The sequence below is a fragment of the Typha angustifolia genome, chromosome 12 (genome assembly GCF_048772165.1).
Source record: "Typha angustifolia cultivar Huaian chromosome 12, ASM4877216v1, whole genome shotgun sequence".
In the NCBI taxonomy this organism is placed as follows: Eukaryota; Viridiplantae; Streptophyta; class Magnoliopsida; order Poales; family Typhaceae; genus Typha; species Typha angustifolia.
Genome location: NC_133250.1, coordinates 10,541,660 through 10,566,121, shown reverse-complemented (window position 1 = coordinate 10,566,121; position 24,462 = coordinate 10,541,660). Strand labels below are relative to the sequence as shown.

Below are 24,462 nucleotides of genomic sequence, written 5' to 3'. Positions count from 1 at the left end.
GAAAAAATTATACATATGATTACTTGGGGTTATATTGTACTATAATGTTTATAGCATATGTTTGTAATTAATTCTATCTTCCAATATTAGGATTGTTATGAGGTGTTCAAAATAAATTGCAAGGTTTCAAATGATCAATTATGAATAATAATAATAAAGATAAAGAGTAAGATATCTTAAATATATTTTTTTGAAAATTATAAAATTAAATTCATATAAGTACCTTTTAATTGACCTTGTCAACAAGAAAAAAGAGTAACATTAAGACTTTTTCATAACTAGGCACCAACCAGTTGTTGAAAGTCAGCATCATATCTGCTCCACACTATATATATATATATATATATGTTGATTTAATCAATCATTTGCACTTTGACCAAAAAAATAGCCCATGGGATTAGATTGTCTTCAGGCCTCGAGTACAAGGATTTACATGAAATCAACTAAAATACTTAAAAAAAAAGTTGAGAGGGAGAACTTAAAGAAAAATGAGGGGTATTTAATTGTTAAAAAGTTAATAAAACTATTTTTTATTTTATCCGTTATTTTTAGACTAAATTTAACAAGGAGTGGTTTTGAGTCATCGAAAATAAAATATAAGAGTCAAATAATAAATATGTCATAATATTAAGTTGGAAAATTTATAAAAAAAATATCACTAACATTTGCTTTTATTATCATTCAGACTCTACTATATTGTATATTTAATAACTCAAAAATACTCGGACATAGTTTTATCCTAATAAATTGTAAATAAATCAATTTAAGGATATAAAAGGAGGATTAATTAGGCACGACAATCGCCAAGTAATCCTCGTAGTTCTCAAAAGTCTTATTTGATAGACTGTAATAAGACTATCCATTATCCTCAATATTTATATCCTCTACTTATTCCTTCTAGTTATTCAGATATTCTACTCTATGGAGAAGAGTTTATAGAAGGATGGATATCCCCCTTCTTTATCAAGCAATCTTATTGTAATTTTAATCTAACATTAATTTTGTAGGATTAAATTAATTTATCGGTTGGGATTATTTTGGTCACGTCCCGCAACTCTTTCCAAGCCACCGAGGTCAAAGATCGCTTCCTCGGCGTTGACCGCCGCCCTCCATCGGTACACGTGTCGAGACTTGGAGGCGAGGCGTCGAGGAGCCGCGCCGCCGAGAGATGCGGGACACAAGGGTGGGGGGGGGGGGGGGGGGCGGCGGCGGTCAAACCACAACGGCGCACGTGACGGTCGCGTGAGATCTGTCCGAAACGATGACGTCAGTGAATAGGTAGAAATCCACTGCTTTGCTTGAAGTGCGGAGGGATGTGATATTAAAAAATAAAATTAAGAAGAAGAAAATTTTGTTTAAAGGAATAAAACCCGGGGATAAACCCACCCACTTATTCTGATTAAAAAAAGAAGTGCTAAAAGTTGTTGTTTCTCTGATAGATAACTTGATATCTCTAGGTATTTTATCTTATTTTTTTCATTCCATCAGCAACTGCCAGGTTAGATAAACTTAACTCACCCGTTTCTTAATACAGTAGGCAGAATCAAATGATCAGTACTCATACAAGAAAAGCAAAGTATATTATCTAAACTAATTGCATGTTTCATGGTAAAAAAATCACATCTTTATGTAGATAGATAGAGACAGAGTGAATAAGATTTTCAATCTCAATTCTTCGTCTACTAGGAAAGACAAGGTCTTTTCGTCTGCTCTTGTGAATTGTGAGTGAGTTTTGCCTGCCATTGAGACTTTGGTAAGGTTTCAGACTGATCAAGAAAAAGATCTTGTATGGGTCCCTTCAAGATCCAGCAGCCTCAATGATTGAGTAATCTGGGAGGAATAACAAGAAAATTCATAGACTATTACTACTACTACTACTACTACTACTATTATATCCATCGTTATCCATCTCTTCATGTAGTAATAGTATCTCTCAACTACTTCTTTGTCCTCATTTAAGGATGTGACATAGTAACAAGAACAAAGAGATGAATGCATCCCCTTCTCATGAAAGCATCACGAGAGAAGTGTAATTTGAGCGACAGTTAATAATGGGGCATCATTCTGTGGTCCCATTTGTCTACTACTATATGACCAAATTGTTCAAATTTATATTATAGGTAGTTGGGGACTAAAACATTTCTCTCTCTTAAGAGTCCTGAATGAGATTAAGGATCAATCATCAGACAGTGAAGATATTAAGTGGGCACAGGAGAGTTGCAACTTTTGCATGCTTGGAGATAAAGTACTATGTTCTCTGATCAAATCCCAAATATTCTTCTCATGTTCTTTTGTCCTTTTGGTAAACAGTAGTATGTAGCTTTTGATTCCTATGATTCACTCGATTGGTTGGTGTCATGTTGATATTAAATCACTATCTTATCTTCCTTTTCTTTTTAAGGTGAAGAGCATCTTTATCTCTGAGTTTAACTACCTTACATTTATTTGCACATAATTCAATGAAGGCCGACATGAAACCATCTGCACTCGATTCAACATTTAAATTTAGGAAATAAGATTGCAAACGAGCAGTTTTAAGATGTCTGGAAAACCAGTTTTGTCACTTGAGATTTCCTCACTGAGAGAGAGAGAAAGAAAAAAAAAAAAAAAAGAAGCAGCTTACACACAAAAAGAATCAGATTTTATTCATGAAGCAAGCCAAAAGGTGCAAGCTGGTTTCCCACCAAATATTTTACACTCTAATGTACACAATTCTTTCATTTCCTCAATACATCACACAACCTTCATTCTCTGCAATGACTATTTACCTTTGGAAAAAAATGTTTCAGGAAAAGAAAACACACTCCCAATCAAGACTGAGATCATCTGAAAAAATGTATCAGGAAAGCTAAAAGAACAGCTCATACAACAGAAATGGAAAACCTGTGTTGATGATGACATGGAGTATTTGGGAGCAGAAACAGCTAAAAAGGCACTGATTCTTTTCCCTTCAAACCTAATCATGGGTCTCTCGACCCAGACTAACTAAACTTACTGAAACTACTTGAAGAGAGCATGAAGGTATGTCATATACTTGAGCACGCAGACTTAAAACAGTTGAAGAGCCAATTTAAGCCTGTTCTGCTTCCATTTCGGTAGTTTGAAGAAAGCATCCTTTATCATACCGAATTTCTCTTTGAATTCTGCTGACGATAAGTAGGTCTGCGTTTGTGTTAATAGGAAAGTTAGAACAGAGAATAATTTATTACGAAGAGAAGTTCAAATAATGGGATCAGAAGATAAGAGGTTTGACCTCTCGCTTGGTTATATCAATGTCTGTAACAGGATTAGTAGATGTTGTTTTTAGGCGTTCATAGGGGTATACAAGAAGCCCTTCTTCATCTTCAGGCTCATCCTCCTTTGTATCTTCCTTAATTGTGAGAGATTCAATTCTAGTAGTCATTGAAGTGATGCTCTCCTTGGAATTCACATCTTGTTTTGGTTTGTTTGCCTCAGGACTCACTTAAGAGGAAGAATAAAGCAAAAATATTATCTACCAGTATAAAAAAAGACCTCTACTTTCAAAATGGTGTCCTCACATACCTTTTATTGATTTTGGGATAAGAGTTGGCTTAGGCCGTTCGAAAGCAGAAGAGATGGCAGCAATTGTTGTCGATTTAGGGCCCAGCTTTCCAGAATCAGGTGTCACAGATTTTGGATAAAGTTTCCTGACTACTGGAGGAGGGGTTGAAAGATTTCTGGCATTTGGATTTTCAAAGTTAGCAGCTAATGCATTAAAGGCCGGTGACCTTCCTCTAACACGAATACGTTCAGGGCTGAAGGACATGCTTCTGGACCTTTGCTGAGATTTGTCTGGTACACTAGATCTTCCTGCATATGATGTTGGTGTCCGTCTCTTGGGTTTCTAAATTTACGGAAAAAAAGTGAACAAGAAATTTCATATAGTTCAGAATCTAAATTTACCTGAACAGATGAGTGAAAATATTCAGTAACAGATGATGCAAAGAAAAGACACAGTACAATGTACCTCGATGGGTAAAATTCAAAGGCATGATAAGTTTTATTTCCACTGTTTGCATGTGACATTAGCTTCAAGATGAAAGCTACTCGAGGAATTCAAATGTTCATTCTTTCCAACATTCGCTCCATGAAAAAGTTTGGAACTTGGCTAACACAATATGACAGGTTAAAGATAGTCCTCTATAATTTTGGGTTTGTCACTTCAACCAGGATGTAGCTTGGATTATAACCCTGGGGTTCTAGTTTTCTCTTAAACTAGTAATAAGTTCTATTCTTCTGGTTGGGCATAATGAGAAAATTTACATATAAAAATGAATATATAGTGCAAGTTATCTGCATGACAATTCTTTAGTGAATGAGCAAAAGGGAAGAATGAGAAAAGGAGTACCATGGTAACAAAACCGAAAGAACCGATAAACTGACTCACAGACAAGAAAAGGCATGAATTCTATTTGATATTTTTTTTCCTCTGACATGACATATACTAAGTTAATAAAGAATGATTTTGGAACAATCATTCTGATTTCCACTAGCAATCACAAATAGAGATCTTACATCTAATGTTGGAATTACTCCATCCTTCACTATTGCTAGCTTCCTTTGGAATGAATTGCCATGCATCTGCAACCAAAGATAAATTTGACAGCTTCATGTTAAACACAGAAGTTTGGCTTCTGAAACTAATGTTCTCAGATTTTTCTTCTTTCCTCCAAAAGAAGAAAAAGAAAATAGAAAGAAAGAAGAAAAGAAAAGTTCATCAGCAAAAGAAATAGAGAATTTCTACTTTGCTAAAATGCTTACTGCTGATTTTGCTAAGTCCCAGGTAAAGAACCGAGTAAAAAAGGGTGGTTCACTTCCTTCCATAACAATGAATATTGGAGTTTCTTGGGATATATTTTCCATGAGGAAATCAAGTCCGAGAAATTTCTGTTGAAAAGTAGAAACAAAAAAGATATAAGAAACCAGGAAAAAAAATGCTGACAAAATATAGATTACGGCGACTCTTCAAACTACATGAATTTATTTCTAAATCATACCTTTCCGATGTCCAAAGCTTGTGATCTGTTTTTTGAATCCACCTGCTGCCCGACCCAAACAAACAAGTGTGAATGGCAGTCCAGAATGAATATATCTTCTGTCATCAGATCATCTTGGGTGAAGTTGAATATCTCTGTGACCTGCAGCACCAGCATATACACATATAAGGTTCCACATTCTATATTTACAGATGGAAATAAGGACTCGGTCCACATATAAATATATTAGCATTTCTTTTTTGCCCACCTTTAATTTGCCTTCTTAAACCCCATATGCACACCGGAAATTTTGGTTCATTGAAAGAAAGAATGAAATAAATTAGGCAATATACATAGATTTAATTCTAAGACAATAGACTTTAAGATGAAGCATCAATAAAGTGTATTTCCATTACTACCTTTTGACAAATTACATGAAAAAAGATGAGGATCACTTTCTTGTTCTTTCACTATCTTCTGACTCGGATATTCAGATTTGCCTCCTAGTAAACTCCAGAATAGATCTGTTTCCATCCCTTCCTTTTGTGTTTTCGACTGCAAATTTGGCTGCATAATTCAAGACAAGACAGTAAGTATCAGACACTAGCAAAAAAGCAAATGCTCCACTAACATGAATAAGTAGTCAGAGCTGCTGTCAGACATAGTAGCAAAACAGAGATATGAAACTGAGCCCTCTGAGAAAGTGGGATGCAGTATTAATAAGCTAAACTTTAGTACAAGAAACTTGTGGACAATCTTTGATACAAAACAGAACCACTAGAGCACATTTTCATTGGCGCACACACACATGCACACATGCATGCATGCATGCATGCATACATATAATTCCGATCATCATACGCCAGATTTGAGGTCTAAAAGATTAAGTGAGAAAATTTAGTGTTGGAAATTGAGAAGTACAGATTTCAACCTCTCCAAATCGTTACATATAAATTGCATACAAGAATGTAACAGTTACTATTTAGCAGCAACTTGTTTGATTACTTTACATTCTGAAGTCTGAACACAACAAAAGTGACAGATAGTGTTGTCTTAAGCTAAGATGACATGCCTCTACTACCAAAAATTTTATTGTCAAACACTAGGAGTCTTGGGCCCAATTTTCTTTCTAATTTGTTCAACAAAGATTATATTGTTATAGAAAATAGTCATAAATTAGAGGAAAGGTACTTATACCGATTTAGAAAGAACATAATAGTATAATATACATAGAGAACAAGACAAATTGATGCAACCATATTAAAGATCATGTTGTACCTTAATCACATCTAGCAGCCTTTCAACTAACTCATGGTCCAATGAGGTGGTAAGACTTCCAGACCATGCGAAAACAGTATTTCCATCATGTAGAATGTAACTGTAGGATGAATTCAATGATGATGCCACCTGATCAAAGTAACAGAGAAGAACAATACTGTTTAACAATAAGACTATAATATACTTCTATAAATCTTTAGTGGACAAATATCTAGTCAGTAGTAGATCAAGCCAGTAAGGGTACATTCAGGACATACAGGATCAACTTGAATTGCCAGCATATTATCCGGTCCAGAACCTTGAACTCGGAAAAGTGCAATTCCATCTTCTGAATATGTATCAGCAGAAATGTCACTTTCTTTAACAAAATTCTTATATCCAGAGCTAAGTCCACCCTGTTGTAAAGTTAAAAATGAAATGAAAAAGAGAGCTGTTGAAAATCCTTTTTGTACTATAATCAACAGAAGAAGCAGAAAAGAGTCAAGGCCCAGTCTGAAGATCTTTATAATAGAAGTAAACCTTATATAGTATGAAGCTCTGGAATATAGAGAAGAACTGAACGGGTTCCTTTCCTTCATAAAGGCAAGCCTGTAAGTAACTGGAAAACAATTAGACCAAAGTATTATGGCACAAAGTTTAATCAATTTCAGTTCCTGAAAGACATTTGTTAGATTACCTGAACAGCCTGCCATTTTACAGATTCAATCATCTTGCTAGCAAGCAACATAGCTGTAGCCCTCTCCTCCTGTAGTCAATTAAGATACTTGGCATATATTAAATGCTTAGAACATGACACTTGCTTTATGTTTAGATGAGCTGTTTTATTTTTCTTGGTTCAACACAAATGGATGCTAAATTGCTAATAATTTCTTGGAGATGAACTATCTGTTACTTGCAAGAAAGTTCATTCTGGACAGCTAATTTATGCACTCCAAAAATCACTTCTACACCTCATCCAAATTACAGCAACAACTCAAAAGGAGGTACTTCTCATCAGATTAAGTTAGAAATTTGTTAGTCTGTACTGCCCATTTTACTTGCACAAATTATTGCTTAATTGCCCATATCTAATCTGGAAGTTATGTTTAGAATGATCAGATAACCACATATTAGCAAAAACGAAGAAAATACCAAAGTCATGAATCTCATGTCAGAGGAAAAAGTAGATGTTTTTCTGGTTTTGTGATTTCATTTTGCTTGAGCTGGGTGTAATGGATGTTTGTTTTGGGCGTGATGTTGTATTTTCCTGATTCTTTGGATTGTAGCACTTTAAATGGTGGTGTTTGCTGCTGGTCTAGGCGTTCTCAATGGTAGTTTGTGGTGGTTGTTTGTTATGTTTTATTTTGGTTTTAGGTGGTTGGATATGGTGTTTGTGTGAACTCTTTCCTGGTTTGTTTGTTATAAGTTGGAGGCAGTGCGAATGCCTCAGTGGTGCTGTAATTTTGTATTCTGGTGATGCAGGGTTGTTACTTTGTTTTGTCTTGAAGTTTCGATGAAGCTGGGCAGTATTGCCTTTTCCTCAAAAAAAGAGAGGAAAAAGTAGATCAGACCAATGAACTCGTCTAAATTTCCTTTATAAACTCGTAATATATGACCAGTCCACAATTTATTATACTCAATAGGAAAGAATTTATATCCTACCTACAAATTAAATTAAATCTTGGACAACAAATTATGCAACAATTACCTTGAAATTTTCATGGCCAGGTAACATGTGCATTATGAAGAAAATATTACCTCAACGCTCTTCTTTCCAAACCAAGTGCCAATAAGAAATTCCTCTTTATCATCTCCAGGATATGTGTATTGAAAGATGTAGCAATCACCACTATAAAACTTAGATTGGTCAGAGGATGAAAGAAGAGTCTTTTCCTTGCCATTTATTCTCCAAACCTGTGACATTGGAAGAACAATAATTAGAAGGTCAGCAACTGTAGTTGATAATGTCATATGAGGCAAACAACCTCTGCATGAACATGCATCTTGAATAAAAAATTGAAGGATGAACTATATATACCCCTGCATATATGTCATCTGATATAATAATGTCAGTCAAGATTATGAAACATCAATATATGTAATGTTTTAGAAAGGTAATACATTTGGGAGACTTGATGGGGATTGGGGCATATGTCTATATGACTTTAGAAAGGTAGTATGCAATTGCCTTTTGAGAGAAATAAAGTGAACACTTGTGAAGGATTTCATATGAAAACACGGAAAGGTAATATTTCTTAGATACAAATACGTGTTAATAAAGATACTTAGATATATGTGGCAGGAAAAGGAATAGTAGAAACACCTGCAAGTTGCCTGTGCAATCAATATATGGTTGAGGTTCCTCTTTTGCAGGAGCAGCTTTCATAAGACCTTTGACATTTAGCCCTTGGCGTCTAAGAAGAGCTACAAAAAAACAGAGTAATAGATGACGCAATGAATCTTGTAAACTTTATTAAGCCACACTGATAAATGTTGCAGAATCAGCAAATTGTACATTTATCTACCTGCAACTTTGCCTCTGCCATCCTCAGATACAGCAACCTCTGTTGTCTGTGGCCATTTGTCGAACTTTGATCTGAACATTACAGGCTCAAATCCCTCAATTATGCGGATAATGTGAGATTTTGGTCTTCTAGGATCGCGAAGTAATTCCTGAATAGGAGAATACACATAATTGTTATATCACTTTAATACAGAAGCAAACAGGCCAAGGAAAACCATCAATATAATGGATAGCTAGCCACCATATCCATGTGATACTTCTCACATGAATCATACTTGGCTGAGTTTGAAAGGAAATAAGCCTTGGAGAAGACATAGATCCAATAATCCCAGTACTTGTATGATAGCTGCAAATGATCTGAAAATGCTGATATAGCTATCCAGACAGCTGATACAGGGGATGTCAGCCTCCTTTCTTTCAGCTTTTCCCACTCACATGAGATGTCTCACATGGATTTCATCAGAGGCATTTAAAGAGATCCTAATCAGCAAAGCAACATCTTACTTCTGCAGCTGCACCGGCACTTTTTCTCTCATCCAGCGATGTACTTCTGCCCATCCACACGTACAGTTCAATGCCACAAACTAGCAAGTAGCAACTGTTTGTCTCTAACGACCCTCTTGCCAAGGGATCAACGTTAACTGGAACCAATTTTCCTTTGCTGACACTGGAAAAGGCAGAAATCTTTGATCAGAAATAATAAGAATCATAATCTAACTTTCTGAAGCCATTTCAGGAAGAGAATATGCTCAGGTCACAAAAAAACACATCACTAATTTCCAGGAATTAGCTCATGACAACACATTACCAGAGCAACTTTGCAGTAATGCTCTCATCTTTTCTCTTATCCTCTGTGAGCACCTTTCTTGGAAGAGGAGCAAAACCGCCAAAGAAGCCCCAAAATTCACCGGCCTCAGCATCAGCCATCAATTTTCCATCCTCTATTCAACAAACTAACTGGTCATGTCTAAAATTGGCTGCTCTGATTATAAACTCAGTCAGCTCGGTAGAATTACTTACCGACAGTTGCTACATCACACTTGCCGTTATGGTAAGTATCTTTAATGTATTGCACAACTTCAAGAGCTTTTGCTCTCTCCTGAATAGATGAGTTGGAACCACTAAACTGAAAAATTTTGAACTTTGTATCCAGAATGAAAATATCATCGTGATTGAGGGATGACCTTGCAAAAGGAACCTGGTAAATATAATAGCCAGCTCAGGAAGGTAGGAACGACCAAACTAATAACTTATGATTATCTAATGCAAGACTCCTGCGATGTAGAGGACTTGCCTCTTTAACATGGACAACATGCTTTCCTTTGCAAACAAATAAACGTGTAACGTGCTCGCGCTCATTGACTTCAGTATGCTTGAAACCAGATGCCACCCCACCTTTCTGTGGTATAATACATGGTCTGAAGTAGGAGAGGAACTTCTCAGTCTCATTACCCTGAACTTCACGATATTGAACAGCACGTCCTCCAAGTGCAGCATCCAGTTCTACAGTTTTAATTGCAGCAGTCCCAGCTTCATCCTGGAAAAACTTGAGTAATTAATAGACCAGAAGCATTTCGTGGACTAGTTTTGCCAGGACAAATAGAAAAGGTGTACACTGTATATATGGTTTAACAGCTGACCTGACTAGTATCTTTACCAAGCCAATAGTGGATATCATGACGAAGAGAACCATTCTTCAAGGTGGTTGTCTGTTGAAAAAACAACAATCTATCATCTCAAGATTTTGATTGGCTGCATCTACAAAACTGAAGGCTGCGGACAGAATCTTCAACAAAATTTTCATTTATTGAAACATAGAAGCAAGAACATGGTAAATGCGACGCTGGCTTCAGCCTTGCGAAAAAGGTATATGCTTGACATTGTAACTTTAGATAATATATGCTCTGAGCAATAAAAGGTACTTTCGTTAAACATAGAAAATTTTGCCTTGAATCTCCAGGTTTCTGCTGTGTAAAACTTCTAAAGCATTGGGCCTAAATCTTATGAAGTATATAAATGGCAAATCCTATATTTGTACTGTATATGGAGAAGTATTTGTAAGTTGTAACATGCAAATGAGATGATGATATATGAGATATAATCCAATTTATTGAACTGACAGTGTCATGAGATGCGGGCAAGAATAACTATATATCTGATATATACAAACATACACTTATATATATGATCATGGTTAAGTACACAAATGTACCTTCAAAATAATGTATGCATCTCCTGTAAAGAAATTTCCATAGGATGACTTTGGCACAGGAACTGGACGAAAGTTTTCGATACGCCATATCTCCAATCCACTGTAAGGTATTAAGGAATATGACTTCGTAACACTATCATACAAAGGAATGTGGAAAAAAAAAACTGACAACAATGATCTTAAATATACTGAACTTTCAGAATGATCCATAAGCAATAACCATAACCCCAATTTTATAATTTGTAATTGGATGACAGAAATCTTCTCAGTGTCAACTAAAACCTTCTTTTTATATCAAATTGGTAGTTCATGACTTATGCTTCTTTTTATCCAGTGTGAGAACCAGCTTGCTCCATTCTTCATGAATCTAGTACTAGAGGTGCTTAAGCTTTATCTCATTGCCAACTCAATCTACTTCCAGGTAATGGACTCTGAGTTAAAAAGCAAATTACTTTGAGATGATGCATCAGATTTTGCACTTGAAAATTCAGAATTAGACAACCCATGTGACATTGATTCTGCAGTTTAGATGATTTGATTCGCTTCCCTAAAAATGTGGTTAGGTCACTCTTCATTATACATGTATTATTTACATGCATTTGTATAGACTATTATATAGATACTAAAAAGACTGTTCACTATTTATATATTTTATGATAGCAGTTTCCAGACACTATACAAATATTGAATTTAGAGCTAAATCGTTTTTGAGGTTTATCACATCAATTCGTTTATTGATTCTCTAGGAACCAGCACAACTTAGAGCTCAAAGTTTTTTTATGATTGCATATTTAAGGAAAAATTAAAGGACATCCTAGTGCACAAGGCTCTTGATGGTGCCTGGTCTAAGAGGTAAATATTCAAAAAAGCAAAAAAATAAAAGAAAAAGATAATATGCCCACAGTCTTATAGTAAAGTTAAAAAAACAAATACAAGGATACGCCTTTTGTCCAGCTCCCTGAAAAGCAGAATCCAAATCCCTCATGGAAACAGCCATTTTTGACTTGGGCTTTGTGGAAGTAGTCTTGCTTGGCTTTGTCTTCAAAAGAGAAGAAAAAGTATGCTGCAGACAGGAATTCTCAAAGGAATAGATGGTTAGTTCAAAGAAAATATTAGAGCTAAGCTCCAAAGCCAGTAATAGAAGAAAAGTCAGAAAGATATTAAAACTTTCCTTTAAAGAGCATCACAGTCTCAAAATTAATTTTTCAGGTAACTGACCCAATATTCAAGGAAAGCATATCAAAATCAAAGTATGCAAGGACACTGGATTAAAATACCTCAATACAAGAACGTGCACCTACAGCATAGACAAGTTGATAAAAGATACAGCTAAATTGAGTAGCAGAAAAAAGCGAAAATAACAGACTAAAATTTGCCTCAAGATTTTGGAGGCGAATTTTCTGAATATAGGTAATATTGAACTTTTTAGCATTATGCTCAGAAATCAAAATCATTCAGCCTCCTATCCAATCAATACGCGAGAAGGAGATCCTTATGAACAATCTAAAAGTCAGATGAATATGCCAGAAGAAGCCGTGTACACACGCACACACACACATCTTATCAATCGACAATATGCAGCATTCCAGAGAAACTGATTTACAGATAAGAGAAAATATAGTCAAATGCTCCACAAAATATGCTCCGAGGAATCACTCTTGTGGAGTTGTTAAAAGCAGTATGTCTAAAAGAATCAATAAAATACTTTGCATAACAACCCATTGCATTGAAGCAAATGGCTATAAACGAATTCCACGGAACACAGATCCTCCAGAAAGCAAATGCTTGTTGCAGCAAGTTAAAAATGCTCCCTAAAAGCAAGTCAAGTAATGATTAATCGAAAAATGAGTAACTAGAACTAAACTAATTCAAATTCAACCAGCTTCAGCAAGATCGACATTGTACCCATTCTCTACCAATCAACCTTCATCCATACACTCAATGACTCAAATCTTACTACTTGACTAATTGCATCAACAGAACGAGATCCTCTCTTAGCATGACAGTAGCGTATATTAAACAGATAAAATTACTTCTTTTTTGCATCCATATCAACATTGCAATGCACACAGATAAGATATTTACAGAAGCACCAGCTAAATCCAAGAATCCAATCAAATTCCTGACCGTACACCTCGAATCCTACATATTTGACCAACTAAAAAAATCTCCTTTTGCATCAAAATCAATATCATTTGGACAAAGACGAGATTTTGATGAAACCGCCGACTAAAACCTCAAGAATCGGATCAAATTCCGATCTCCGGCAGTTCCACACACTTCAACATCAAACCAAATTACCAACCCAAAAGCAAGAACATCTCACGTCGATCCACTCCCATACCTTAAACGCCGAGCTGGGACTCGCCATCTCGATCCGATCACCAGATCGCCCCCCTCAGAGTTAACGAAACAACCGTCGTAAAACAAAGCAAACAAGAATTCCACCCTTCTCCATGGAATTAAGGCAACCACGTCCGGGCAACCAACTCCATTAAAAAAATCGCGGAAAAAATCCTAAAGCATTATAAAATAAACGTGGATTAGTCTCACCTCAGGGGCTCGAATCCGTGGGTCGGTGAAGATCAGGGCAGTGAAGCTGATCCGAGAGAGGTTGAAGTCATAGAGAGATCTCTCGATCGATCTCGAAGACGAGACCGATCGAGAGGAAAAGGTCGGGCTCGCTGAAAATAATAATAACAATAAAATAAAAGGAAGTGGGGGAGAATGATGAGGGCCAGCCGTGCTTAACACTAATATTAATCTGCCATTTAATTAATAAAAACAGTTCCATAATTTCGTTTTTTTCCCCCCCCATTTTTGCTAAATCTTAAGCTCGGCCATCATCAGCCTACGTATGAATATGATGGAAAGGGTTACAGAGGTTTAACAGAGATATAACAGGAGCAGAAGGCCTGCGGTCCTTCTGCTCTGGAAGAGCGACGCGTGTATGAACTTAGACGTGTCGGAATTCCATTAGGCTGGTCTCGGTGTCCTCTGTTGCTAATAACCCTCGTGGGATGAGCGAGCGACGGGCTGGAAAGGTGGTGGAATAGGTGAGCGCGGGAAGGGTTGGACGTTTCCTTATGCGTAATCCTAATTAATTAAAGATACAAATCCTTCGTTTCGGTATGTATTAACTACTCGTTAATTAACTTTACTTAGTTAAAACGGAATCTGTTGCTGTTTCAACTGGATCAGCATACTCCCTTGTCTTATGTCGTGGGAGCCTATCATTGGATAGACACGAGGAGAGCACGTGGCCAGCAAAGAGGCCAAAAAAAGGAAGAGGAGGTAACGTGGGAGCTGGAGCAGATCACCTGCAGCCCCAACTGCAGGAATTCCCTGCCCGTGGGAATTATAATTATCTCTAAACTATATTATGCGGAACTATTAATAAAATAGATAATATTATATTAATTTTAATAAGGATCTGAGGGATGTCTTCCCGTTCATTGACGACACGTGTGATATTTGTTGCTTCGATTCTGATGGAAAATTTCAAGTATATAAGAGTAATATAGAGGAGGAATCGAACAGCACATATCATGAGATAGACTCTGTGAATAATAATAATAATAATAAAAATAAAGGGTGTTTTATATGAAATTCCATATAATTTTTCATTTAATATTGGGCCCCACTTTCTTATTAGTTGGGTCTCGTCGTGATATAATACGTTGTTATTTGTTATTTGTTATTTATCGCGGCGTTCGTGTGGCACTTTGTTCCCACCGCATCAAGATTCGGGCAGGAACTACCGGTGGTGATTGGTCCACGTGTGTCCGAGGAGGATAGAGAAAATAACTGTCTGCGCCGCCGAGCTAGAAGACGGTTATTGGTGTCTCTGTTTTCACGTGGCAGTGAGGTGGACGGAGCGAATTCTTGTCATTTACTAATAAGTTGATAAGAATTTCGAATCATTTCCACGACATAAATTATTTAAATATTTATCTAAAAAGAATAAAAATATAGAATAGATACCAAACTTTAATAAGTAAGGAGAGGAAGGTGAGTTTGAAGAAATTAGAGAATATTGCTTTAAGAGATTGAGATTTGGAGAAGTTTGTCTGTTTATCTATTAAGTTAGTCAAATTCTTAAAATTTCTTCTATCGGGATTTCTAACGAAATATTCACAGAGGAGGCTTAGAGATACATTCGAGATGTGATTAACCATAATATCACACATCAGACATGTATTCTATCAAATTAGATACTTCACGATTGACTTTTTATCTGCTTTTCTCTGAACTTATTCTGGATTATGGCAGAATATCAAATCTATTGCTTCTGAATTCCATCAAAATGTTCAATTATTGCAGATGCTTTCTGTTGTTGGCTATCAGCAGGTGTTTCACATGCCAAAGCATCTATTTGCTGATAAAAGTTTTGATTCCTACTCATTTGCCTTTTGTCTCTTGAATCTGAACTGCAAGTCTGAACTTCAGAATGCCCCATTTTGATTCAGAAGTAAGTCTGAAAGATAACCTCTTAATAATTAATAACTAGGTTTCTGCAGTTGGATCGATTGCTTTACACTCTTTACTACGATGAAAGTCTAATCGTCGCAATCTGAATAAGGCTGAAAACATAATGTGATCCTATAATATATCATCAACATAAGTTGTGACTGCTTAGGTTTTTTGAACTATGAGAGAATCTTTGAGCATAGTTAGCAATTTGTACACTAATAGCGTTAGTTAGTATAGCACATCAAAGAGCTAGTGAGAGAGGTATTAGCCTTGCCGACACATCTTAGATCTCAGTCCACTCCAATCATGCTAATGCTAATCACTGCTTCCTTTTAGATTTCACTTGAAGTCAATTAAGTAGGAAAAGAGAAGGCCTGCCTCCATCTTATTAATGTACAAAGAAGGTTACAAGTTCTATAAACATAGCATATATAAAAGGGCATTCAAATGCACGAGGCTCCAGTAACCCTACCCTCATTACTAGAGAGGTTGTTTTCATAGCTCGAACTGCATACTATCACATAGAGTCTATATAAAAGACACCTATAAAAATATTCATCTTGTCTAGATTCCCGCTAGGCATTCGGGTGGTGGTGCAGGGTACCGGGATCGATCGGTGCAGTAATCATAGACCATGTGGTTCAACCGGACCCAACGGTACAATCGGTTCTGGATCGGGCCAAGCTGCTGGTAGGATGGAGTGTCCCACCAATTGCTAGAAGTGGTGCTGCATCTACTTAGCCAAGAAGGAATAGAACATGCTTCAATATCAAAGTCCTTGTAATAGGCATAGAAGGGAGCTCTACTCCAATTTATCTTCTCCAATCCACCTCTTGTAGCCCAGTCATCAGCATTCCATATAGTTGAGAAGATACCCATAGGCTGTGAATTGGGGTATGGCACCCCTCTTGCTTCATTGTTCTTGTACACCCTTATTGGAACCTCATCAACAAAGAACCTGTTAAAAAGATATGGTTGGAAATCACATAAACGAGTCAAGCACTGGAACAAGAAAGACTCTACCCTTGATTTATCTAAGGGTTGAATGTCACATCTGTCTATAAATCAAAGCATAAACTCTTCTTGATGCTTTTAATATATCTACTTCTTATTGACACATGATGATACAAAGGAATAATATATTGGTCCCCCTGCAGTAATATTCTGTCAGAAACTTGAGCTTGATTTCACTATGTGAGGGGCCACATAGAAAGCAAATCAAGTTGCATAAATAACCATTAAAAAACGACAAGTCCTTTGCAGAAATTGTTGTCTTTTAAGGCACATCAGTTAGACTAGTCAGTGGATAGAGGAGAGAAATTATATGTTACTCAGGCTGATAAAGCTGGGCCATGAGGGAGAGTAAATTACACTGTCAAAGTTACTAAATGTCCAGTGAGGTAATAACTTCATAGCTGCAACTTGTTCCTTGTCTTCTTTGTTGTCCTCATCCATTTGTACAGGAGTCTCATCCAACTTGATGGAAAGGAGAGATCGATTTGTATTAATCCAATTTATTCACGAGGTAATAAGAGCATTTGAATGCGTCTTCTAGTTCAGAAAAGATTCTTCTAGCATTAAGAATGAGAGAGTATAGTGGCCTTAATGCTGTGCACTTACACAATATGGTGATGATTCCATAAGATTGAGTAGGTATGGAAATCTTTGGACGGATCGAACCATAGATTCACCCTCTGCTCTCGGTCTCCCTTCCCGCGCGCGTATACGTTAGTCTGGACTGTATACGGTTGCCCTGATCGGTTCCCCAAGAACTCGAAATCGAGCTCATCTCGAACAGTATTAGTATCTGAATTCAGCTGCATATAAAAAAAACAGAGCAAAGCTTAGTAGAATCTCGTTCAAGTATGCTTAACTTATATATATATATATATAAAAGCACGAAGAAATGTACGTAGAACGCTGTCACTGTTCCAGCGGAGTCTCCTGCAATAAGCTTTATCTTCATGCTGACATGCCCAAACATGAACTTGTTCCTTGAAGCAAATCCACAACCTTTTTTTTTTAAATTTTTTATCAAGAGATGACAAAAGTTACCCAAGTGTTACATTTTAGCACCATTAATCACAAAAGGAAGCAAGGTTAAGAGGGCGAGCAGAGACCGACCTGAGGATTGGTCAAGTAGTAGCTGGATGGATGTGCCATTGTCGAGTTGCTTGATGTGGGATTGAGCCCAAGTGACATGGAAATCTCTTGCAAAGTTTGCAGGCTTTGCCTCGGAAGGAGAAGACAGCAGTGAGACAGTGACTACTAGGAAGAGCGCAGCAAAGACGTGGAGAGATCTCTCTGCCATTAGAGACTCAGAGTGAGAGAAGAAGAGAGTGAAGTATAGATGTTAAGCAACTTTCTTTATAGAATAGAGAGGAGTGTTTGCCAATTGGAAGAGGGGAAAGAGGAGGGAAAAGGGAAGCAGCTCGATGCCAGCTCTAAATGGGTCCCACTGTCATTTGAGCTCACAATGTAGGACTGGGAATAAAGGCTCTATGGCTAAGGACTAAGGACGGTAAACAAACAGTCTACTCGCTGTATTGGGACTATTCATATTGGCATCAAAGACAAAACACCCACTTCTCTCACGCAGACAACACTCAAAACACTCAAACCTCTTCTCCTCTATTATTGATTTGCGCCATTTTGCATATACCACCCTCATTTTTTTAAAAAAAAATTGGTAATTTGTAGTTTATTACACTCTATATATGCTTGCTTGCAGAAAAGTTTCATTTGTAAATAATAAAAGTTTAGGGAGTTTATGTGCAATATTTCTCTACCATAAATGTGACAGCTGGGTGAGGAGGAATTGGAGTCAATGGGCCTTAGTTCCAAGTGATGGTGCTGATCTAATGATTTTATAATTATTAGGTTTCTACTGTATATATTTGGGATTAATATTTAATAAAAAAAATTTATTGGAGCATTGTGTTTTAATATTTTGGGTCTATTATGATCAGTTAATTAGGAGAATAATTTGACTCCATTGTCTAATCTGTAAATTGAGAAGGATTAATCTTTTTATCTGGTCAATAATAATTAGCCGTAGAGGTTTATGATCAAGCTAGATTAAACCAAATTCCTTTTAATTTTGTTCAAATTTTCGTTTAAATATTTGAAATTCAAATTTGTTGCTTCTATTAGCCGGCAAAGGTACCACTAGTCCACTACCACAGCAAAGCCCAAACTAGACCCGGACATTTCTCTCAGGCCTCTCTCTCTCTCTCTGTGTGCCGTGGAAATGGACGCCATGGGCGACCTCATCTCCTCCCTCGACTCCCCCGATTCGTCTCCGTCCTCCTCATCCTCATCCTCCGACTCTTCTCGCGTCGCCGAGATCAAATCGTGGCTTTCCTCCCAATTCGAGCCCTTGGGCCGCCCGGTTCCTGAATTCGCCTACACTCCTCGCGTTATCTCCCACCTCCACTCCCTCTCCTCCCTCTCACTCGCTCGCTCCCGCGCTTCTGCCATCGTCGCTGCCGACCTCCGCCTTAAAGCCCTCGAGTTCCGCGCACAGGCCGCCCGGATCCGAGAGATCCTCGACCGGATCGGACTCTCCCGCGAGAATCTGTCTCCAGCCGCAATATCCTCCGCGCACATCGTCGCTGCAGTTGCCAACCTCCTCGACATCCGCGACACCGAGATGAGCAGGTAGACGACTTGGTTTCCTTTCCTTTTTCTTTTTTTGCAATTATGGCTTTGGATCGCATAAAGTTGCGATTTTGTTGTTTAATTTTAGTTCAGAAGGCGTTGGATAGGAGAAAGTTGCGATTTTTTTCCTGGATTTTTTTTTCTTTTATGGTTATGTAGTTTCATTGTGGCCAATGGGGATCTGGCTCTGAGGAAGGCGGATGTGGAGGAGAAGAGGGCCAAGGTGCAGAAGGAGTCGCAGGCCCTTCTCGAGTATACCAGGAAGGCCATCGCTAAGCTCACCGAGCTCAAGAAGTAGGAATGCAGAAGTTCAATTGATAACTTATTCTGTTTTCTTCTAATTTGTGGGGTAGCAAATGAGTGAGAGAATCATATCTGTTTCGTTTGCAGGACATATGGGAAGTTCGAAAATGAAGTGGCAATGCATGAGGCGAAGATGCATCAGTGGCAGACAAACTTAGCTATTTTGGACTCGAAAGAACGGCAATACATGCTTCAGCTTTCAAACTACAAGGTACTTGGAATTCACAGGGTTCAGCTGCTACCTGCACTATTCTAATAATACTATATTCCTGTTGGATTTTGCTGAGGGACGACTAAATATACTAGATCCTCATAATTCTCATTCTACTAACAACCTAACCTAGCTAAAATTGTATGCTTAGATAAGTATCTAAGGATTGCATGTCAGTTGCATGAGTAATATAGATTCCGTACCTGCTCCTTCAAGAACCATTGCAAAACAATCCCGTGGCAAATGACTAGAATTTAGCACTAATTCTCTGAGGTTTGCTCATTCTGGCATTTTCCTCCACTGCTAGTATCATAGTGGGACTATATATAGGCTCACTGTCCTTGTAAATTGTATGGGATTGCTGGATGTTTGGGATTTTTTTTTTTTGTTGAGATAAGATTCATATAAATGAAGTAATTCTACAATGTGATAAGTGATGAAATGGTTTGGTGCCATTTCTAGTGAACTGCTTGTGTTGATTCTATTTGATTCACGATCTTGAAACTTTATGATTGGATGTTGAAACTCGGCATGTCAATATAGAAAACTCCAAGATTTTCTTTTTCTTTTGCATTGTTGATTTCTTGGGAATTATTTATTTCAATATCCTTTTTAACTCCATATCCATTTCTTGTGTGCTGTGGCAAGAACATGATTGCCTCCATTTTCAATAGGATGTTGATCCCAAATAGTTGGGATTAAAGCTTTTTCTTGTTTTGTTCAGATGCCTTACTATTCCTGTTGTTACTGGTGGCAGTGCTGCTGCATTATTGCATTGCATGTCTTGGAACTAAATTTGCTGTCAAAATGTCTCATGAATCTTAATGAATTCAGCACTAATTCTGATACTTCCTTTCCATTTAGTAGAAGAATAAACCTTTTCTGTAGTATGGAAGACCATATATTTACAAACATGAAACCATAATATTCTTTTCTTTATGGTTGACATGTTGTGAACAGGCAATACTGAACCGTGTGGGATATACTCCAGAGATAAACCATGGTGTGCTGATGGAAATGGCGGAGCATAAGAAAGACCTAGAGAAGAAAACAAAACCTATTATGGATACCTTAAGAAGTTACCAAGATTTGCCACCTGTATGTAATATGCATCACTATCATTTCGAGAATTATCATGCATAATTGATGCTTATGAAAAATCCTCATGTTTATGTGATCAGGATAAAGCTCTTGCTGCATTAGCTATAGAGGACAAAAAGAGGCAGTATGCAGCTGCTGAGAAGTATCTGGAAGATGTGTTGCATTCTGCTCTAACCACACCTCAATTATGACAGGTATGAAATCAGATTCATTTAGTTCCATTTAATTTATACTTCAAGATTTCATTGATGTTTTTGTTGCTGAGAAGTTATGTTCCATTTTCTAGATGTTGGGATTTTGACAGTACCTAATATGAAAGACGTAGTTGTAATAAAATATGCTTTGCAACTATAAAATTTATCTAACGTTTATAAAAATATATGCTTGATTAAGTTTTTGTTTATGAGAACTATTGTTGGTTCTCAAACTCTGACAAGAATATGATAGATTGTGGATTGCATGTTCTCTTGATATTTATGGCAATCTAGATATAGACCAAAAAAAGAAAATGTGACCAGTTGCTATTATCAAGTGATAGTAATACTGAAGTATGTGACCAGTAGTCCTAGTCGAAAATCAAAATCCTTATTTATCATAATAGTAATCACTTAATACTATGCTTCAGCTATTTTGACCTTTCTGTTGAAACATTATGCAAATAACCCGATTCATTCACATAAAGGGGTGAGCAAAATGCAGTTTACTTCTACAATGTTGCACAGATGCATCTGATTCCTAGGTATACAAGCACAGGAATAAGAGATATGTGTAGTGGTGAAAATAGATCGGATACGGATCGGATAATGTTTAACTCACATTCGAATTCATATTTTTAGTTTGAATGTGGATTCGGATATAGATATTGGACGAATAACAAAATTTAAAATCATATTCTAACTAAATGGATACGGATAATTTTTAGATAGAGGATCGGATCTTAAACGAATGTTGATCGAATTTTAAATAAATTATGATATTTTATTTGGATATAATTAACAAAAAATATTAAGAGTTTCACAAAAATTATTTTTGTATGTCAAATACATATAAAATTAGAGAAATTAATTTTTAGTAACAATATATAACACATCATTAGATAGGAATTTTTTATCTGAATCTAATCCGAATTGAGTCGAATAGCGGATCGAATCGGAGTTAATCCGACCAGCTTTTACCCCTAGATATGTGCAATAATCGCAAGTACTTATGCAAGGATATCGATCATGTCTAGAACTTTAGAATGGAAAATTTTAACTTGAGAGGTTCACACAGTGTATCCCAACTCAGCCACTGACTAATCGATGAGTGGTGAATTTGAAGCTTTTTCTTCTCTACGAGGTGCTAAAGCATGTTGATGCCCTAATAAAATACTCTAATTTGAATTGCTGTCAGAATTGTTTGCTTGTATGCTAAATTTCTTTATTTGATTCCCCGTATGCAGGTTCTCAGGTGCAGGCTCTCTTCACCGGTGACGATCTTGATCTGCTTTCGGATAGTACACTGTTCTTGAGTATAATGACAAATGTGTATGAGATTCTTATGCGATGAAGTTGCGAGAAAGATATTCTTCCACAATTATCTTCTTCATTATCATGTACATAGCCTTTTTTAATAGGTGGATTCCCTTGTATTGCACCACTTTACCAACTTATTTAAGATACAGATTTACTTTTTGTAAAAGGAGATTAGCATATAAGAAATTCTCACCTTTTTTGGATTTCTTATCCTCATGGCAAATTCGAGGTTTGGATCAGATTCTGGTCAGTAATGCTTATATTTATCTTTTTGGTGTTTGAGGATGTAGAAGTTCCATATGAAGTATGATCCATAAGTCAAACATCCAAAAGTCCATAGATGGTGTTCTGCTTTATTCTGATTAGTTTGTGAGGTCGAAATCTTTGCAACTAATCAACTTTATTCCACCGGAGACCAAATTCTCATTTGCCTCGTTGCTTTTGTTTTCTTCTTCAAAGGCAGGAGTTGACTCCAGTTTTGAAGCCTAATACTCCTTTCAGTCAACTCTTCTTAGACAAAATCCCATCATGTCAACAATTACTCGCTGATCCAACGGTCCTGATTTGCACCGGTGTATCAATCTTACCACGACGACTTCTGATCCTTCGTTTGACATTTTTAGCCACATAATACAAGTTAGTTCACCTGTCGTCAACGTATCCTCTCCCATCCTGACCGTCCGATCTCTATTTCTCCGATCCAACGGGTAGAAATATAGACAAAGTCAACTATTATGAGTTAGCCCCAAATATTCCGTCGTTGTCTCGGGACACAAATTCTAGGGCTTGACTTCGAAGCCAAGGCACGTCTGCTTACTTTTAAAAAGTCTACCCCACGACCTATACGATGAGTTTGATCTAATCACAACCGTTGGACCGAAAGGCGTAGTGGTTGACTTTAAGCTATATAAAGACATCAACTCTTTTAGAGAGGGCAGAGAAGAGATGTTCACTTCGGCCCTTGCTTACGTGGAAGGATGCCGGCCGTCGATCTGATGGGGTGCAAGAAAATGGACGATCTGATGGCGATCCAGGAGGCTACGGCGGCGGGGCTGAGAAGCCTCGAGGACTTGGTGGTGTATCTTTCGGTCCAGAAGGCATCTCAGCCGTTAGATTGCAGGGAGATTGCGGATCGAACGGCCAGCAAGTTTCGGAGGCTGATCTCGATGCTGGACCAGACTGGCCGCGCCCGGTTCAGGCGCGGCCCGACCGCGGCAGGGCCAACCCTAACCCTACCTCCGCCGCCGCCGGAGGCGCCTACTCCGGCGGAGCAAGCGCTCGACTTTACAAAGCCGATCGCCGGAGCATCAACGGCGAACTCGTCGGTCACCGGCAGCGAAGGCAGCGTTACGAACTCCAGGCCGCCGCTCAGCTCCGGGAAGCCGCCGCTGCCCTACAAGAAGAGGTGCTCCGATCACTCTGGCGCCGTTTGGCGCTGCTCCAAGAAGAGGTAAATGAAAGATCCTCTCCTAACCGTCGCCCACCGGGCGCACGTTAGCGAGACGCACCCCCTAAGGCTAACGTACCCGCTTGGTTAAATCTCGCCGATGCAGGAAGGATCGAGCGAAGCCGAGGACGATACGAGTCCCGGCGGTAAGCGAGAAGATAGCCGATATACCAGCAGATGAGTACTCGTGGCGAAAATACGGGCAGAAGCCGATAAAAGGATCTCCTCACCCCCGGTAAGTACAGCCGATCCTCCTCAACCAAATTACCATCTCGCGCTTCTCTTATCCGGATAACCCTGACCGTCGGATCGGGATCTTTCGCAGGGGGTATTACAGGTGCAGCACGTACCGGGGGTGCCCGGCGCGGAAGCACGTGGAGAGGGCGACGGACGACACGGCGATGCTCATCGTGACGTACGAATGGGAACACTGCCACGTGCCGTAGCTACTTCGCCGTACCATCTCGTGATACTCGGGAAGAGCGATGGTGCAACTTTTCCCTTTTCTTTTTTTTTTTTTTTTCTTTTTTCACTGGATTTTATTTCTTATATATATACATATATAAATTGTTACAAGTATAATACTAGAAGTTTCTTTTATTGTAATTATTGAATAATACTAGAAGTGTAAAAGAGGGAGATTAATGGCAATTTTAGTTTGGGTTGCTGATTATTAAGCTGTTTGGAAGTCAAAGGGGTCGAGTGGCGATGGGTCCCATTGGTTGATTTTGTGGGTCCCTTGTGACAAATGCAAAAGTGGACA

At 37.9% G+C, this 24,462-nt stretch overlaps 4 protein-coding genes across 6 annotated transcripts; 2 read left to right on the top strand and 2 right to left on the bottom strand.

Moving 5' to 3' along the window:
- Positions 1 to 2,747: 2,747 nt before the first annotated feature.
- On the bottom strand, positions 2,748 to 13,703 carry LOC140772016 (villin-5-like). 3 transcript variants are annotated; one of them, XM_073113894.1, is made up of 23 exons: positions 13,544 to 13,703; positions 11,932 to 12,053; positions 10,991 to 11,090; positions 10,419 to 10,487; positions 10,073 to 10,315; positions 9,799 to 9,976; positions 9,587 to 9,719; positions 9,283 to 9,445; positions 8,780 to 8,927; positions 8,578 to 8,678; positions 8,013 to 8,168; positions 6,952 to 7,020; positions 6,795 to 6,863; positions 6,533 to 6,670; positions 6,276 to 6,404; positions 5,417 to 5,564; positions 5,266 to 5,279; positions 5,019 to 5,159; positions 4,783 to 4,908; positions 4,537 to 4,602; positions 3,544 to 3,865; positions 3,254 to 3,462; positions 2,748 to 3,162 (listed from the first exon to the last, which is right to left on the bottom strand). In XM_073113894.1, the coding sequence occupies exons 2-23, from the start codon at positions 11,985 to 11,987 to the stop codon at positions 3,049 to 3,051; spliced, it is 2,892 nt and encodes a 963-aa protein (XP_072969995.1). In that variant the 5' UTR covers positions 11,988 to 12,053; positions 13,544 to 13,703; the 3' UTR covers positions 2,748 to 3,048. The 3 variants fall into 3 exon arrangements, with proteins under 3 accessions (XP_072969995.1, XP_072969993.1, XP_072969994.1); XM_073113892.1 differs by lacking the exon at positions 13,544 to 13,703 and adding an exon at positions 13,335 to 13,475; XM_073113893.1 differs by lacking the exon at positions 13,544 to 13,703 and adding an exon at positions 13,335 to 13,475 and having other exon boundaries at positions 5,266 to 5,276.
- Positions 13,704 to 15,821: 2,118 nt separating this feature from the next.
- Positions 15,822 to 17,854, bottom strand: LOC140772081 (probable xyloglucan endotransglucosylase/hydrolase protein 7). Its single transcript, XM_073113968.1, has 4 exons — positions 17,588 to 17,854; positions 17,376 to 17,476; positions 17,084 to 17,280; positions 15,822 to 16,421 (listed from the first exon to the last, which is right to left on the bottom strand). The coding sequence occupies exons 1-4, from the start codon at positions 17,772 to 17,774 to the stop codon at positions 16,028 to 16,030; spliced, it is 879 nt and encodes a 292-aa protein (XP_072970069.1). The 5' UTR covers positions 17,775 to 17,854; the 3' UTR covers positions 15,822 to 16,027.
- Positions 17,855 to 18,639: 785 nt separating this feature from the next.
- LOC140772149 (AUGMIN subunit 1) lies at positions 18,640 to 22,491 on the top strand. Its single transcript, XM_073114069.1, has 6 exons — positions 18,640 to 19,123; positions 19,283 to 19,417; positions 19,514 to 19,637; positions 20,598 to 20,735; positions 20,819 to 20,932; positions 22,180 to 22,491. The coding sequence occupies exons 1-5, from the start codon at positions 18,714 to 18,716 to the stop codon at positions 20,927 to 20,929; spliced, it is 918 nt and encodes a 305-aa protein (XP_072970170.1). The 5' UTR covers positions 18,640 to 18,713; the 3' UTR covers positions 20,930 to 20,932; positions 22,180 to 22,491.
- Positions 22,492 to 22,679: 188 nt separating this feature from the next.
- LOC140772082 (probable WRKY transcription factor 17) lies at positions 22,680 to 24,451 on the top strand. Its single transcript, XM_073113969.1, has 3 exons — positions 22,680 to 23,702; positions 23,806 to 23,934; positions 24,025 to 24,451. Exons 1-3 carry the CDS (start codon positions 23,230 to 23,232, stop codon positions 24,143 to 24,145), a joined length of 723 nt encoding a protein of 240 aa, XP_072970070.1. The 5' UTR covers positions 22,680 to 23,229; the 3' UTR covers positions 24,146 to 24,451.
- Positions 24,452 to 24,462: the final 11 nt, after the last annotated feature.